This window comes from Quercus suber, unplaced genomic scaffold, assembly GCF_002906115.3.
Source record: "Quercus suber isolate HL8 unplaced genomic scaffold, Cork oak 2.0 scaffold_152, whole genome shotgun sequence".
NCBI classification, from domain to species: domain Eukaryota; kingdom Viridiplantae; phylum Streptophyta; class Magnoliopsida; order Fagales; family Fagaceae; genus Quercus; species Quercus suber.
Window position 1 is genome coordinate 862,741 of NW_027069613.1, and position 18,601 is coordinate 881,341.

Consider the following 18,601-nt stretch of genomic DNA (forward strand, 5'->3'; position numbering starts at 1 on the left):
AGTCAACCTTTCCTTGGTGTTTGGGGAGGTTGCCTAATGGAACTCAAATCCTTATAATCTTTCAAAATTGAAATTATCTTATGTAAATTCTCCACCTTGCAACCATAAAACCCCCCATTTTTAGGGTTAAGTATGACCAAATGACAAAATTATCATTTTACATAAATGCAAAATTTCATATATTGTGGAGAGTTATTGGAATTATGAGCAATGTAGGAGAAAATAGGTCCAAGGGCAATGTTGAGATTTCAAGTGTGATACCATCACTTTACCAATCTATATTTTTGGAAAATTAATTTTTTCCACCCTACACTATATTACATATTATATTTTTCACCATAAACCTTTCAAATGTACATTTTGCACCCTAAATTATAACATTTGTTACACTTTGTACCCTGACGTTAAGTTTGTCATTAACTTGGATAAAAAGTATGACATTAAAGTCTCAATTGCCCCTCTTCTCAATCCCTCAAAAACAAAGAGAGATTACACTTTACCACCCAAAATTATATTCTCAATTACACTTTGAACCCTAAATTTTGGATTTCCATCAAAGTTAACGGCAAACATAACGTCGGCTTGCAAAGTGTAACATGAATCATAATTTAGAGTGCAAAACGTGTATTCAAAAAATTTATGGTGCAAAGTGTAATATGATATATAGTTTAGGATAGTAAAGTGTAATTTTCCCATGATTTTTTCAAAATAATTTTCAAAACCAAGACTATTTTGTCTTCTTATATACTATATAGAAAAACCATTGATATCATATCTCATATACCAATCTTGAAAATTAGGTACTAATTATGATTAGGCATTATGAGGTGTCTATCATTCCCCCACACTTAACAAAACCCCCTGAATTTGTATTTTTGGTTCTAGATATAGTTTGACCTCTTGAAGGGTAGGTAGATGAACTAAAGTTAGAAAAAAAAAAAAAAGACTTTAAATTTTGATAACCAATCACAGATAAAAACCCTAATGATTGGTGTCGAGCATTGGTTGGTAGTAATTTAAATTTACTATGAACAGGAGCACTTGGCTTGTCTCAAAGGTAATATAAAAAAAGACAGTTGACCCTGAACTCCCTGATGAGTCTAATTCATGATTAAACTCAGCACCAAAATAGCTATTGATGTATTACACAAATGAGATGAGAGAAACGTGTGAAGTTGACATGGCCTTGATTCTTCATCACCCAAGAAAAAAGAAAGAAGGAAAAATGAAGGTAGACAGGTGGTTTTTATTTTTTATTTTTTATGAATAAAAAATAGCAATTTGAGTTAATGTTTTCTATTTAAGTGCGGTCATAGTAACACTTTATCCGCTGAATTTGGGCTTACAGAGCAGAGGATCCGAATGAGTATACAAAATGGTTCTCTCACTAATAATAGTACTGTGTATTTAATTTTGTTGGACGAGAAATGAGGTATAATAAACAAGTGGGATGATGGTAGACACTAGACATCAACGTTGGCCATTGGCATGTACAATCTTCGATGGGGGACCTGATTATTCACTTCTTAGTGAAGATTAATGCGTGATATAGGGATGGGTGGGGTCCTCAACCGCACTGTGTCCCATACACCTATTATTTTTGTTCACGTATACAATGCCTTAAATTGCACCCTTTTCTTCTACTCCATTCACAATCCAACCCCACCACCACAATGTCATAGCCTCACAGCTCACAAATACACACACACACACACACACAGGCTCATTGACTCATTGTGTCCTACATTATCTTCTCCATAATCTTCCTTATCCATAATAGCCCTTCAATTAACCACTAATATCACGTCTACCCTAGATAGTTCTTGTTAGATTGGAGTTTCATTTTTGGACCTAATTGAGTCTAACCCACCTCTGTTTTCTTTTTCTGTTTGCGTAAAACTCATGCCCACTAATATTATGTGCATGTGATAGGTTATAGGGCTAAAAATGCAGGCCAATATTGTGGTATTGTTGCTTGGAGTTGGCTCAAAAAATGGGACAAATTTGGAGGTCGAAATAAGGAGAGGACAAGTACCTAACTTATTTTGGTGAATACATTATATTGTCGTGTGAGAGACTGAGCAAGGGTAAATTGGGCATGTAACAAAAAATGGACAGGTAATTATATTAATCAGAGGGTGTTAGGGCTTTATCAAAAGGGTTTGCAGGAATAATCAAGGATGGGGTCTAAGCAATTATTGGATGGAACCTCTTCTCTTTTCCTTGCTTTTTGGTTAAGCTATAATTATGAGATTATCTTCATGACAATCTGACTTTAATTGTGAAAGCGCCTAAACCGTCCCGTTTAGAATTGGTCATATTACATCAAAAAAATATATGAACCTGAATATAGATTAAGATATAGTAATTAAAGGGGTAAATACTGGCCTACACAACCCAAGGGAGACAAAACTTCAAATATATATGTCTCAGTCAATTAGACATTTGTCATTTACTATTTGAAGCCAAACCTGTGTTTAAACAACCACGAGTACCACAATTCATGGCTATAATTTCCTAAAACAGAAATATTGCGAAAATTGCCCGTTATAACTACATCACATATCTTGGACCATATGTTAAATCAAGCTCTAATTGTGTTGGAGAGCTGCTCACAATTTTCAGGTTGTGGCCCCACAATTCTCGAACAGGCATATATAACTTAGAAAAGATAAGCAAAAGTTTGAAAAATAAACAATCTTTTTTTTTCTTTTTCTTTTTTATATAATAACAAGTGATGTGGGAGTGGGACTAAGAAAATATTCTGATAAATAATATAATAGGACATTGGAATGATGATTTGTACTTTGTCCTGAAGAATATGATTCCCAATTTCTCATTTAAGAAAGGGCGGTTCTTCATTTGAATTAATTTGAACTTCGGGTGTTCAAATTTCAAAGCTCTCCAACTCTCAAAAAACAACTACACCAGGGTTGTATTGCAATATATACTATAATGCAGAAATGCGTTCCAACTAGAATCGTTAACTTATTTATTGTAGCGTTAACTTTGTTGTCTAATAATATAATAATATATTAGACTACCAAACCAAAAGACAAGCATCGAGAAAGGTACAAAATACTTTATATATATATATATATAAAATAAAATAAAAGAAATAAAATAATTTCTTAAAATCTTTATGGTGGAATTGGAGGATGAGATGTGATTCAGAAGGTATTGGAAATGTGTTGTGAATTTGTGATAGAAAAATGAGCTCCGTAGAATTGACATTTTCCAATCTTGAAAGAGATATAGATACTTTTTTTTTTTTTTTTTTTGTTGAGTAAAAGGTAAGTAAGGATATATATTGGTAATAGTAATTATTAAGTAAGGATATTGATACTTTAAAAGCACTTATTATATGTCATTATTAATAAACTCAATCAGATAAATAAGAAGAATTTTGCATCTTTTATTAGACACCAACATTGGGAGCTTAAAGAGACTTTCATAGGTCCCAGCCTTGCCTAAATCAGTGAAACAGTAACTTCGTACCTTTTTTCTATCTTTGTTAGGCAAAAAAAGAAAAAAGAAAAAAAGAGAGCTTATTTTTGTAAATCAGTTCACAGTTTAAATGGACTGGGCATTAGTCTTTTATTTTTCCTAATTTCTTATGACCTTAAAAAAAATATTTTAATGATTGTACAATTTAATCATAAATTCTTTATACTCTCACAATTCTTTTGATCATTATTTGAACATATTATTTTTGTTTCATACTCGTTTCCTTACATACAAATTTAGAATTCAAAATTGAAATGAGTGATTCAAATGATTATTACAACCACATATATGAATTTTTACTATTTATTGACCAATTTATTCCCCACTTTATTTTGCAAGTAGAATTTAATACAAAGACGAAGCTAGAAAATTTTCTTTGATAGGCCAATCTCTAGTACTAAATGCAATCATATAAAACTCAAATAAAAATATATTTGTGTGTGTTTGCGATTTACTTGAAATTGTGAGTAAAAGATTTTCATACTTTATGAGAGATGATTAAACTAATAGTAATAGAGAAATTCTTGATTTAAATTTTTCTAAGATTTTTTAATATCATAAATTCTGATTAGCTTTTTTTTTTTTTTTTTTTTGGTATATAAAGTTGAGTAGGTCATATATTATTAAGTGATTGAAAGATTTATAAATTTTATATAAAAATAACATTTACATGGTATTTCATGAAAGATATTTAGTCTTATTCACTTTTTGGTGTGTGTGTTTATTTTTTATTTTTTGCTCTATTGAAACTTTTAACCTCTTAACTATTTATATTTATTTCAAAATAAAATTCATTTATTACTCACAATACTAACATATTTATAGAAGGACAAAATTTGTCAATACACTTGGTAATAGTCTAAGGCTATAACTTCACTTAATATCTTTTTGAATTTTATTTGATATAAATTTTGACAAATCCATCATTATATTACATTTCTTCTTATATCCTCGATACTTGTAAAATTTTCAGAAGATAAAAAATCAACAACTATGTCATCAATCAAATATTTAAATTTCAAGTTTTTATAGTTTAAAATTGTACATAAAATAAGTTTATGGATCAAATAATAAATAATATTTAATTGACACGAAATCTGGCATATTTGTTAAGAAAACAAAAAACATTAAATTCAATGGATTAGATTTTCAAAATATATAATCATATTAATTTTTTACCGTGCGTTGTATGCTTAAGTTACAACTAAGTTTATAGTCAAATTTTATCTTTTATAGAATACACCATATGTAATGTAACAACCATTTTTGGACTGTAAGAAAGGCCTCAAAAAAATTTCATTGGTCAAAGTTTAGCATTGTTCCAGGGAAGCCAATAATTATGAGACGTAAGGTCTGTTTGGATATCACTTATTTTGCTAAAATTGAAAACTTATTGTTGAAAATACTGTAGATAAAAGTAAAAGTTAGCTAAAATAGTACAGTGAAACTTATGAATAATACTAAAAAGTGCAATATGACATATGGATAATAGCAAAAATAAGTTAAATAATAAAATAATTTTTATTTTTCATTTTTCATTGGTATCCAAGCGGAGGCGTACTAGTTAGACGTGGAGCTCTTCTTTCCCAAGATTTTGTGATTTATCATGAGCTCGTGACCCTCCTTCTTAGGTCTCTCTGCGGCTAAGTTTAAATTCTGGAGATGTTTTGTATGATTGTTTTGTAAACTCCTTCGATTTTGTTTAGTTAATGAAAAGCCTCTTTTTACCCCCAAAAAAAAAAAAATCAAATCATTCGACCCCACAAATAACAATCAATGCACCAATTATGAGTCATTTAAAAAAATTAATATAATTCAAGATTTTTTTCCCCGACAAAACTTGATCTTCTTTCTCAATTAACATATCATACGACCTCCAAAAAAAAAAAAAATCTCATACGACTTTTCCTTAAAAAAAAAAAAGAAAAAAGAAAAAGAAAAAGAAAACATCTCATACGACTTTGCACCTATGAAAAATTATCATTTTATTTTGGATTTTAAAAAATAATTTTCTTAAGCCAAATATCATAAATATAATTGTGTAAGAATTACTAGAAAATTATTTTACTATTAAATTCTACAAACAAAAAAAATTCAATTGACTTTATAAAATTTGTTTGATACATTTTTAATCTTTTTTATGAGATACTACTAACCTTTAAAGACTATTGTTTTATATAAGGGGGGACTTAGTTTGATAAATAACATATATAAATTACTTGAAACTATTATTTGTAGGATCTCTCCTTTAGTCCATTATAGTTCTATTTCATTTATCAAAATGAGTCTTGAAGCATAACAAATTTTGTAAATTAACTGATATCTTTTAGTATTTTCAACACATGGGCGATGCCACCTTAAGGTCAGGGTGGTCCTGGGACCCCAAGACCACCCTGACCTTAAAAAAAAAAAAATTTTTTTTATACCAATAAAATCAAATTTTGCTCCATAATTTGTTCTACATTCAATGGATGAATGATTGCTTGATTATGTACATTGAAAAAGATGTAGCTTATAATATTGATAAATGATAATGAGACTATCATGCAATTATTTCAAAATATGAAAACTCGTAGAAGGTAATTGTAAACTTTATGTATTTACGTGTTTTTTTATTGTTGTTGTTGTTGTTAATATATGAATTTTTCTTTTTATTAGATTGTATAATTTATATTTCTTAAGGTTCACCTTGAGAAAGATTTCTGGAGTCACCACTGTAATTCAACAGGAATATTGAAAATTTAAATCTCCCACTTCTTTTATTGTTGTAACTAAATATATAAAACAGAATCTTGAACCAATTTGGTTTCATCATAAAAGAGAATATAGAATCTTATGATTTTACAAATTATAAGCTACAAATATATTTTTATTCAATTTTTTATTTTAAAAAAATTCTAGAACAAATTAAATTAAAAAAAAAAAAAAATCAAGGGGGACAGTTATTAATCACCATCATATTTTTTCAGTTAAAAAAAAAAAAAAAATCATATTTTATGCGTCCCTCGGAAAATCCCTCTCTTTTTACCGTATAGCGATTTCTGTATATAATTTGAAAATAATTGCGCTATGGTTAGGCCGTGAAGTAACGGCGTGAAACACCGACGAGGTACTGTGCACACATATAAAACCCAGAAACAGAAACATTATTAAAGTATAACTTACACAAAAGACACAGAGAAAGAGAGATACAAACAAACAAACACTCTCTCACACAGCTCGATAAGGCAGCAACAACAACAAGAGAGTCAGAGACTCGAACAAACCTCATCTCTTCACAGATCCGACCGATACCGAAACCGAAATCGTGAGTTGTTTTTTACTACATTCTGCTGCTTCTTCTTCTTCTACCTCTGCCTCTCGATCTGCTTTACCGATCTGATATCTTCTTTGCATGCACTACTACTACTACTAATAATGTAGCTCTAAATTCAATTTACTATAAATTCAAACCTCAATGCCTGTTCGATCTGTAATGCTCTCGTTTTGAAAAAAAAAAAACGTTTATTTATTGCTTTGTTTGGTTGCTGAGAAAAAAGATTGTGAATTTTAAAAAAAAAATTTTGAATTGTTTAGGGGCTAAGAGAGCAAGCTTTTTAGCTTTAGTTGTATTGAGATTTTTCTTAATGTATGTGGGTTTTAATTATTTTTAAATTATTAACATAATATAAGATTTGTGATTCGATTTTCTATTATTGGGAAACTAATGCAAGTTTCTAAATTCTGATTAAGTTTGTTAATCAATCTTGGATTTGGAAAAAAGAAAATGCATCTATTTGGTTTAGTTGTGTATTTTGTAGAGATTCAGATTCGGGTACAAATTTGAGCTGTGGCTTTTATTAGTTTCTAGATTGATTTATTTAAAGTTGCACTTAGTGGATGGGTGATTGCTATTTCTTAATTAGTCAGTTATAGAATTGGTGAAAGATTGGATTCAGTAATACGGCAATTTCTTTGTTGCTGTGACTATATTTTAAGCTATTAGTGCTTCTCGTAGTCATTGACCTTGTCAAAATTCAAAAATTTTGACTTCTTCTTGATGGTGTTCCTGGATAATTGGACATTGATACTCCGTTGAATCTATATTAGACTCATTATCATAACTTTGGATCATGATGGCACATGCGGATAATTGGATATTGATGCTCTGCCGAGTCTTATATTAGACTCATTATAGAAGTTTTGGTTTGAGCATACTCACCTCCATGATCTGCCTTAGCTTTGGGGGGGGATTTTTTTTTTGTTTTTTTTTTTTTTTGTGTTTTGTAAAGCCATGATGGTTCTTAATATTTTCACCTCTACAATAATCTGTTTTTTTTTTTTCCTCAATGCTATTCTCTTTTGTCAAGGTGAATAGCCCATTCTTATCTTCCTTATCACAGATGCACACGCAATTGCCCATGCAGGCAACATTAGCAAGAAACAATTAAACAGTATAAGATTTTCCTACTGTTTTGGGATTTCGGTGCCTGTTGTCTGTAGTTTGGCGTCCCTGTCTTTGTGTTTTGGTTACTTATGCATAGAGTTTCCTCGTGTCCTTTCTTTGTACATTCTTTCCAATTTTGCAATCTGATTTCAGATTTTTATCTTATAAAGACAGTGGCCTACAGTCTTTTTTTTCCTACAGTCTTTTTTATTTTATTTTTTATAAGTCAATAGTTTGGGTAGGGGGGATTTGAACCTGGACATCTTCGTTGGAAACACCACAATATGGCAATTGGGCCACAAGACTCTCTTTGTCTACACGGTCCTTTGACCTCACTAATTCGTTGCCTTGGGTGAATATCATATTTTCCTATTATCTCTGTACACATTAGCTTTTAAAATTCATTGTGTGCCTGTTGTCTGTTATTTGTGCTGAATCTTGCTTAAGAATGTTCTAAACTCCACTTTCCATTATGAGGCTTTAATTCTTAAGATTTGCTTTAATTCTTAAGTTTCTTTTTTACTTCTCTTTCCTCTGGGCTAGCAATGAGGGTGGTATTAGCAAGAGTTAGCTTCCTCCATGGTAACGGCTTTAGTAGAGCCCATGGGAAGTGAGCTGTCAAGAATACCTCCTTGGATCGTGTAGAGTATGAGTGTAACTTACCTATAAAAAATAAAAGAAAAAACCTCAGTTAGTGCATAAGCATCAACTGGAGACATAATGCTTTGTAGATTGCTTTCTTTACCTTTGGTTTTGGTTTGGGGGGGAAGGATTTGAAGAACAATAATTTGTATATTATTTTATATAAATTTAACAATTATATGATTTTTGAAGATTTTACTCAAACAAAAACACTAGTCATGTTATGGATTTGAGTTGACATGTTACACCTAGTCCATGTTAATAAAGCTCAAATACATCCACAAATTTCATCAACGAAAAAAAATGTCATTTCCTGCTCTATTCAAGTCATTTAAACTAAAAATGGAAATCCAAAACCTTCTTAAATTTCTTGGTGTATTACTTGATGTGCACCTTGTATGTTCTTGTAATTTGTAATCTTATAAATTATATCACAACTTTTGAGTATAGCTTCTACTTCCTGTAATTACAGTCTCTATAACATAAGTTTTTTCTCGGTCAGTAGGATTAATTTTTTTGATAGCATATAAAAGAAATGATATAAAATGTTATGATCTAAATAGGCTTGAGATAGTAACTTGGAAATCAAAACAAAATTGAATTAGGAAAAGAAATAATTGGGAGTTTTGGTGTGCAGAGATATTTGTGTCACTGAATAGCATGACCAAATGAATGAGAATATAATACTTATGTTTCTTTATTGCAGTGCAATGGGGGTAGAAGTTTCAGATGTTTGTATGGACAAGGAGCCAGATTGTATCACATTTTATTCAAATGGTATTTCCAATGATTCAAATCATGAAACTGCTCCCAATCATCATGATGGTTCAGACACATATGAGCATATTAATGAGGCTCCTGAAATCCAAAGTTCAGAAGAGAGCACTGAAGCAAAGGAATATGAAGTGAAGGAATGTACCACTGAAAATACAGTTGAGGTATCTGAACTCCATCAAAATGAGAAATATGAGGAAGAGGAGAATGCGGTAAACTCACACTTAAAGGCTTGCCTGCCTAAGGAAAAGGAAAAATCAGAAACCCAAAATAAAAAGGACAATAATAAGTCACGAGTTTCTATCAAGCAAGCATCTAGACCTGTTGCTGCAAATGTTCGAACAAAACACACTGTTCCACAGCCATTTGCCCTAGCAACTGAAAAGCGTGCCTCCATTGGAACTCGTCCTACTGGCATTCAACCTGATGCAAGCACTGGTGTGAATAAATTGTCTAGTGCAAACAATGTGCGACATCCAAATACCGCAAAGCCCAGTCAGGTAACTGCTGACTGATTCTGGTTTTCTTGTAAAATTCTTGATTCTCCTTTTTCACCAAGGATTTGAAAAAAGGAATCTCATAGGATCACAAGCCTCAAATTATAAATAAATTGTAGTTCTCTGGTTGGTAAAACATAGATTTTATACAATAGGCTTAGAATTTGTTTTTATATGATCTTGAAACTTCTGTATGTTTATGCAGCAAATATCTCATATGGTATCAAGGAAGCCACTGCAGCCTGATAACAAGAAACATCCTGATGAAGAAGATTCTTGTTCTGTTGCTTCCTCGTATGCTCTTACACCCTGCAGTCTTGAGTTACTCGTTTTACTTTGATTTCTTTCTTAGTTGTCTACTGTCTCCCTCACTCTCAGTATTTGAATTTGATTTCTCCCTTGCCTATGCACAGCACTGCAGCTTCTACGCAGGCAATTAAGTCCAAGGCAACTGCTTCATCAGCTCCAACATTTAGATGCACTGAACGTGCAGAAAAACGGAAGGAGGTAGTTCATGAAAAATATCTATGTGAAGTTCCTTCTATGTTTGATTTTTTAAGTATTGTGTCGATGACATAACCTAAATGCAAAACTGCATGCCCCTATCATGTTGCCACATTTCAGTTTTATACAAAATTAGAGGAGAAACACCAAGCATTGGAGGCTCAGAAATCTCAAAGTGAAGCAAGAACAAAGGTAGGATACTTTCTCAAGTATCTGTCTACCAGAATATATAGTACTCTCTCCCCCTCTCTCATGATGGTGAATTGATAGTGTTTCTTCTTCCATTGCTTCTCTCAACTCGTTTTTGGCTATTAATGTTGTATGGCTATGACATTGAAGTCTAAAATTATTTACTTTGCCTTTGTCCTCTTCATCAATTTTGAAATTTTAAGGAAGAGAAAGAGGCAGCTATTAAACAACTGAGGAAGAGTTTAACGTTTAAGGCAAATCCAATGCCAAGCTTCTACCATGAGGGACCTCCACCAAAGGTTGAACTCAAAAAGGTACTTCATAGACCTTTCTCATTCTTATGCTGTCCTAAAGAACTAAAGAAGTACGGCTCTTGTCCAGAATGTAGATTGGCCTCTTGAATTTCATAAGAATCTCTAGATTCTCTACGTGTTTAATTTTCATTGCTCCTTTATTTTTGTTCTTGGTTTGTCCTTGGCTCTTCTCTCTTCTGTTCTTTGAGTGGTGTCACCTTGGTTCAGTTCTAATGAAATTTACTTGTCACAACATGAAAATATAGGATTTTAAGCTAGGATTTGAACCTCTAAACTCTCAGTGGATAAAAATGACAGAAAATGAAACCCTAAGGGGTAACATAATTGGCTAGGGACCACAGCTCATAAAGTGGAGGTTACTAGTTTGAATCTTACATTCCCCCTTCCCTTGGGGCCAGCCTTACTTTTAAAAAAAAAAAAAAAAAAAGAGGAAGACAGAAAATGAGTATTTTATGGCAGCTTAAAATTTGATTTTGTTGCTTTGCATGAATGATAGCTGCCACCAACTCGTGCAAAATCACCAAAGTTGGGCCGAAGGAAGAGCTTTGGTGATGCGGTCAATTCATCCCAGGGAGACAAGGTTAAAACAGCAGGTGCTCTGGGAAGTCGTCGAAGTCTTGGTATTTACAAACAAGAGACCACCACCAACGGTTCCAGCATTATTAAGGATCAGAGCAACATCCACAATGGTAATGCCATTTACAAATTCAAAGATGAATCCAACAAAGTGGAAGAGATAAAAGAATCAATTGTGACCAAGATAAATGGTCAGGGAAATGTGGACATTGCTGTCCAGTCTTGAGTTTCTGGTGAGTTTATAATTTATAAGAGGAAATGGACTTCATTTTCTCTAGTTTTCTTGTGACTGCTCTCAAAAATGTGTAATTTATTTCCTTCAACTTGCAAGGACTTGTTGCGGTGCTTTTAATGTATGATGTGTAAATTCTGTAAGTTATGTCCATTTATATATATAAAGAGTTATTCCTCATTTTGGCTGTAAAAATTATTGAATTTTCATTTGCCTGAGTGGAAATGAAAGTGTTATTGTACAAATGGCTATCCACCAAAAACAACAGCCAAGGGCATTACGTACATAGGCCCCCTGAGTGGTGTAATTATTTTTTTCTGGACAGAAGGGATGGTCTGACTAGGATTCGAAATTTTTTCTTTTGGTGGTTTGGGATATTGTACAAAATAGTACTTGTAACATAATGATGAATTTTTTTGTTTTCAATGAAGATTGTGTAAGCAATTTGCTTGGTAGTGTGCGAGAAGTGATGTTAGCTTAATGTTCCATGATTGAAAGAGGGATTTAAAGTTAAGGTTAAGGGACCCTTTAAAAAGTTGTGCTTTGCTGGGTTGGAAATCCTTATTTTGCGTAATTATGGTAAGCCCCATTATGAAAAGGTCTTAAAGCAAAAGAAAAAAACAAAGATGCCATGGAGCGTAAAGCGCCTAGTGTTTAAGACTTAAAGCTTCTAAGTTACTATCGGTCAATCACACAGCAAAAGATTACTTTCTGAGCCGACCATGTCCTATTTGTGGAAGCAAAATTGTTGGTCAAAAAGGATGCTGGTTCCAAAATACGCTCTACTTTAAGCTCTTGATTCCCACCGATAAGGTGTGTTTGATTCTAATGTTTTTAATACATTTTGGAACTCCAATTTGCTAAATCTAATCAATTATCTTGGAATTTTTAAATATATATATGTATATATATATTTTTAAATATTAGATGGAAACCGAGTTGTGCTGTTGTGCATGATGCTAAATTGTTTAAAAATGACAGTTTGATGATTGGAGAATGGCAGCGATTTTGCCGTTTAGCCTACTTTCTCCTCCTCTTTAGCTGACTCTGCACCCATAATTCGACTTGGCACTGCATGAGTGACTTATTAAACTCCCTGGACCGACCTTTGGGAAAGGGAAAGGCTCTAGACGAAGTGCAGGCATGGCCTATAGTTAACTACCCCACCCTCAAAAGGCTGTAGCAAGCCTCCATCACTAGTTTACTGCCTGTCCTAACTCCCTGTATGCTCACCTACCATCAACATCGCCAGTACTGGCTACGAAGCCAGCAGATTGCCAGCTTTTAGGGAGTCAATGTAAAATGGATTAATAATTGGAATTCAATTTTTTCTTAACCCTCGTTTGGGAGGAGAGAATGGAAAAAAAAACTGACTCTGCACCCATAATTCGACTTGGCACTGCATGAGTGACTTATTAAACTCCCTGGACCGACCTTTGGGAAAGGGAAAGGCTCTAGACGAAGTGCAGGCATGGCCTATAGTTAACTACCCCACCCTCAAAAGGCTGTAGCAAGCCTCCATCACTAGTTTACTGCCTGTCCTAACTCCCTGTATGCTCACCTACCATCAACATCGCCAGTACTGGCTACGAAGCCAGCAGATTGCCAGCTTTTAGGGAGTCAATGTAAAATGGATTAATAATTGGAATTCAATTTTTTCTTAACCCTCGTTTGGGAGGAGAGAATGGAAAAAAAAAAAAAAAAAAATTAGAATACTCTTTCATTCCCATGTTTGAGAGTTTTAATGGAGGGAATAAAAAATTCATTCCCTTGTTTGAGCGTTTAAGTGGATGGAATTGAATGAGTAGGATAGAATACTCATTCTCCTTATTCCTTTAAAATCTCAAATTTTTATTCCCTCTAAAAGTGGGAGAAATAGGAGGGAATGAAATTAAATTAATTTTTTTTTACTAAAACTCTCAAAATACTTTTATATATTTAGCCATTTATTTTAAAATAGGAGCTTAATAGTAATATTGTTATAAAATAATTTTATTAATTTCTCTCGATGTTACTCTCAAATAAGATTACTTACATTTCATTCATTTATTTTAAAACATCTAAATAAGGTTACTTAATTCCATTTCATTTATTTCTTTTACATTCCTTTCCCTTACTTAAATATATTTCATTCCATTCTATTTTTTTATGATTATTCATTTCCATTCCATTCCCTTATAAACTCCCAAATGAAGCCTAAAGTTAAGATGTAATTTAAGTGAAGTATGTTGTTAGTTTTTTTAGTCCTTTGAAGCAATGGTTAACCAATTTTAAGGCCAAGTAATTAATTAATCCAATTATGAACAACTTTTGGTTAGAGTAAAACAACCAATATTGTGCACCAAAATAAATAACAGCAAAGAAATAGCACATAATATGGTGACCCAAAGAAAACCAATTCAACATTTTTTCCAAAGTAAAAATCACTGGGAGGGCTTGACCTTACTAACCTTAAGGCAAAAGAAATCTACTAATTGAATTGAAATTTTACAATTGTAGAATAACCATATAATAAGTTGCTACAAACTAGTAGTATTTACTGACGTTACCCAACATAGCTTCAAATCCATTGACTCTTTAGTTATGGAGTTTGTTGCACCTAAACTTCCATTCACTACTTCAATTACCCACTTAAAGATTATGGCCCAACACTTGATCTTCTAGAATTTGCAGCAACTTCAATACCCCCAGATCTGAATATGCTTCAATCTTGATCACTAGTAGAGGCTTTTGAGAGCAAGAGGCACAAAACCTTTAGATCTACAGTCAATAGCTCTCCAAAAGTTTTTTTCACGTCCTCTAGGGCTTTCTTAATATCTTAGGCTTAGAAAACATGAAACCCTAGTGACTTGATGGGTTGAATGGGCTTAATTTGTATTTATGTATTGCGCAGTTTGATCAATCCAAAATAGGCTCGATCAATTGGAATATGTTTGATCTATTGAACAACTATCAAAAAGCTGTCAAACTCACAGAAACTTGAATTCGAAATGCAAAACTAAGCAGTTGTCTTATTTCAACAAACTTACTTCTAAACAACATACAAGACATATTTTGCTCATGATTTGCCAACCATAAAACTAAACTCAACGCAGGTGAATTGTAATGCTAGTTATGGGTGGATGATGGTTCTTTTGATCAGGAAGGCTCCAACAATTTGAGGAATTCCACTCCAGAGAGATCTTGCATGTTATCAGAAAATACCATAGTCAAAATGGCTGCCCTAGCCAGATTGGGAGGTGTGGCCATGTGGGTTTTGGGAATTCCAACCTGGGGGGATAGACCATTTCTCATTTAATGCAAGGCGATAGTTGAGGGCGCATGTACGTAGTATGATAGTGATTATAATTGAACATTTAATTTGCCTTTTGAGGACAACTTTGAGTAACGGGCCTTATGTTGGAGAGTACATGGTAGCTTGTAATGCAAGATAGGCCATGTAGTACCATTCTAATAATGCAAGTCGTTCTCACTTGTACGGTTGTACCACTGATCTGTCTATTAACATCCACACCCTTCTGAAAACTAGTCACCAAGAGATGTTCTACTCAGTGCCGCATTTGGTTGATTTGATCTCAATTAATTTTCTCCTAATGTTTATGACCCTCTAATATAGGTTATTTTGGGATGGATTTTTATTATTATTATTATTATTTTTTATACAAAATAAAATTTTTTTTATAACTTAATTTAAGCGTATATGCGTGTGAAGCTCCCTCCTGAAAACTTGAACCTTGACCCTTGCCCTCCACACTTTACAAACACTTATACTTGTAGAGTGACCATCACACCAAAAGTGTGCAGTGATTGGGATGAATTATTATTATCTCAAAGTTTTATACCAATATACACTCATTAATTTTCGATTTCTTTTTTCCAAAAAAAATTAGCAAGTTATTTACCATAGAAAGATGAATATTATCAGTGGCATCACTTCATAGAACTTTTCTACTTTTATTTCCAATGTCCACTTCCATTTCTTCTTTTTCTATGTTGGCTCTGCTTAAGCTTTATAGGCCAACCTCTATTTCTTTTCATTTAAGCTTGGAATCGTACTATTTGGGGCATGCCCTTCATGAATGTCGGTTCTACCACCTCTCATATTCCCCCTTTTCTTCAAGTGGGAAGCAAAAGAGACCTCCTTTAAGCAGCCATGTCAAGATCATCAAACACAAATCTCCTCCTTTAAGCTCCATTCTGTTTCAACAATAACTTCAAATCTCTAAGCAATTATGATCAATGTTTTGATAAGATTGGCCCATCGGATGGAGATAAGCTATGCCACATGTTTTAATTGGAGGAATTGTAAGGCAATGCTTTTGAAAGAGGGTATGGGGGGTTGGTAGTCTTTTTTTAGATTCTAAAAGCTCTTTGCTTTGACCTTGATTTTGCACTAATCCTTCATAGATGTGACCAAATTTATTATAAATGCTAAGCGGTTTTAACTTCTCTCACCAAACTATAATTCTATTTTCTTTTTCAATTAATCATTTGACATCTTATTATCTATTGCCCTAATTTAAAGGTTTGTTTGGCCCTGTTTTATAAAATCAATATTGACTTTAGAGAATTTCTTTGATTTGTCCACGCATGCAAGATGACAATTTTGGGGTAACAAATAGAAGACCAACACAGTGACTAAAGGAGAGCCATGTTAAAAAAATTAGGTAGAGTGTGTACATGTGTATGTATTATTCGCTCTAAAATTGCGTGTAAATTCCTCTCACATAAGAATAGATCTTATATTTGCAAGGTTTACACCCATGTAAGAGAAATGTTAACATGCTACTGTTATACAAAATTATAACACAATTATTATCTTTTTGGAAATACCCAAATGGTGAGTATAAATTTTAAGATTCCAAATTTCATCCATCATATTATTAGTCCATGGAATTTTCGAGCTACTAGTGAGTAGAAATTAGAATAGTTCAACCAAAAGGATGGTACATGATTTCCTTATATATAATAATAACCCATCTAGGTGCATGGTACTCAGCCAAACACAGCCTTAATATAATTTATACTTGATAGTGTGAAAAGTTAGATAGGGGGAGCTGTAGAATGTTCTCCCGGTCACCTGACTCGCAAAAGACACCCTACTCCTTCCCACGTATATAAGGGCCCATGAAAAAACTATGCATGGCCAAATCAAAATAAAACAGTCTTCTCTCTCTTTTCTCTCTCTCTCTCTCTCTCTCTCTCTCTCTTCATGAAAATTGTTGAGGGGAATGCTGTCTGGTTCGAGACCATTTCTTCTGAAGCTCACAGAGAGCATCCTTCAAATGATCTCGGACCAGGCTTCATTCCCCCCAACTCATAAATTACTCTGCCGCATTCACCACTTAGCTCTAAACCCTTCACGCATCAATATTCATTTATATTCGCAAGGCCTAACATCAAAGGATCCAATATCATTTCCTGTTTAACATGTAAGTTTTAGCTTCTTCTTTTTATTTTTTTCAATATACTTTTGTTTCAACTGTATTTATACATACTATGCATCTTTTCCTTTTCCTTTTTTCTAAGGAGGGAGGCAAGCTGCAATTGGAGTTCACCATCCGAACAGGTAAATATCATGGCCTAGCTAGGAAGCATCACTTTCAATGATTCCTGGAATTTTCAACGTGATTTTATAAAAATAAATAAATAAATAAATATTAAAAATAATTTTTTTCCTTCGAAACATGCAACTAGAAGTGCACCCAAACTCTAGTCTCAAAAGGGATGTAGTCTACCAAGACCATTGCTTTTAAATAAAATTGAATTGTATTATTGAAGCTATTTTTTCTTAGTTTTGTTTTTTTCCTGATCAAAAGAAAGACTTTATCATGCAAGTTGCTAGAAACTAGGGGTCATTTAAGTCTCACAAGAGAATGCACAGACTATATTTGTTAATGAGAAGCAAACTAGGACAATTTGGAAAGAGAGAAGAGAAATAAATTTCTTGAAGTCATTTGTTTCAGCTTCACTATTAATTTCAACTCTTTGAAAAGGTCAGGAAGATCACTTAACAAACCATTGTGAAATCATTCTTTCTAGGAGTTTGGTTTCAAATTAATGCTCCCCTAGTCTGCACACCATATATTTGATTTTACCAAATTCGTTGAAAAAACTGTGCTAGTGTGAAAATATGACAGAAAAGTAAAAAAAAACAAATAAATGAAAACAAAGTAGTGTTTTATCTTTTTGTGGTTGAATTTTAGCCAAATTGGCTTTGCTTGCAGGGAGTTGCAAAGAATATAAGCTTGTGAGCTTTCACTTTATGTGTTGCATGAGGGGAGGGGAGATATTCTTTGGGTGTATCCATCAAAGTTGAGCTTTGAATTCACTACTTTTTCACCTTAAGACTGCCATCATAACCATCTCCTTAGTCTTAAGCCCGTTTCTAACTTTTTAACATCATGTGGGTCAGGGTTGTGCATGAAAAACCTATACTACCATGTGGGTCTGTTCTTGGTGGATCTTACTCTTCGGCCATGCCCCACTATTTTCTACTTTTTAGCTCATACATGCATGTGAAAGTATTTAACACCTTATCAAAAAGGTTCATATACAAGTCATAAAGACGATACCAATATGTCACTCGAATGTGCGAAATTTAAGAAGAAACAAAAATTACAGACAAAAAGTTCTGATGTGTATAACTAGTAATCTTTTGTGAATTTGACTCTACAAGTCGGTAAGAAATTAAAATTGATTATGTACTTCCATTCCATCTTTGTCTCTAGGATTTGGAGAAACCGAGAAGCCACTTTAACATAGGGTTACTAAAAGTTGGGCATCCAATAGGTTTTTTAAACTTTTTTTTCAATAAAAAATAATACTTATTATAATAATACACACGAAAATAGTAAAATTAGTGTTTTAAACTGAGTTTATAATATATTATTCAACCAGAGTACAATCACAAAAGGGCTTAGATTTTCTAAACTTCATT

General features: G+C 32.9%; 1 protein-coding gene across 2 annotated transcripts; it reads left to right on the plus strand.

Annotated features, from left to right (window-relative positions):
* The first annotated feature begins 6,655 nt into the window (after positions 1–6,655).
* LOC112033152 (protein WVD2-like 3) lies at positions 6,656–11,841 on the plus strand. 2 transcript variants are annotated; one of them, XM_024065935.2, is made up of 7 exons: positions 6,656–6,814; positions 9,282–9,849; positions 10,052–10,140; positions 10,260–10,353; positions 10,471–10,542; positions 10,743–10,853; positions 11,350–11,841. In XM_024065935.2, the coding sequence occupies exons 2-7, from the start codon at positions 9,286–9,288 to the stop codon at positions 11,653–11,655; spliced, it is 1,236 nt and encodes a 411-aa protein (XP_023921703.2). In that variant the 5' UTR covers positions 6,656–6,814; positions 9,282–9,285; the 3' UTR covers positions 11,656–11,841. The 2 variants fall into 2 exon arrangements, with proteins under 2 accessions (XP_023921703.2, XP_065633370.1); XM_065777298.1 differs by lacking the exon at positions 6,656–6,814 and adding an exon at positions 7,761–8,285.
* Positions 11,842–18,601: the final 6,760 nt, after the last annotated feature.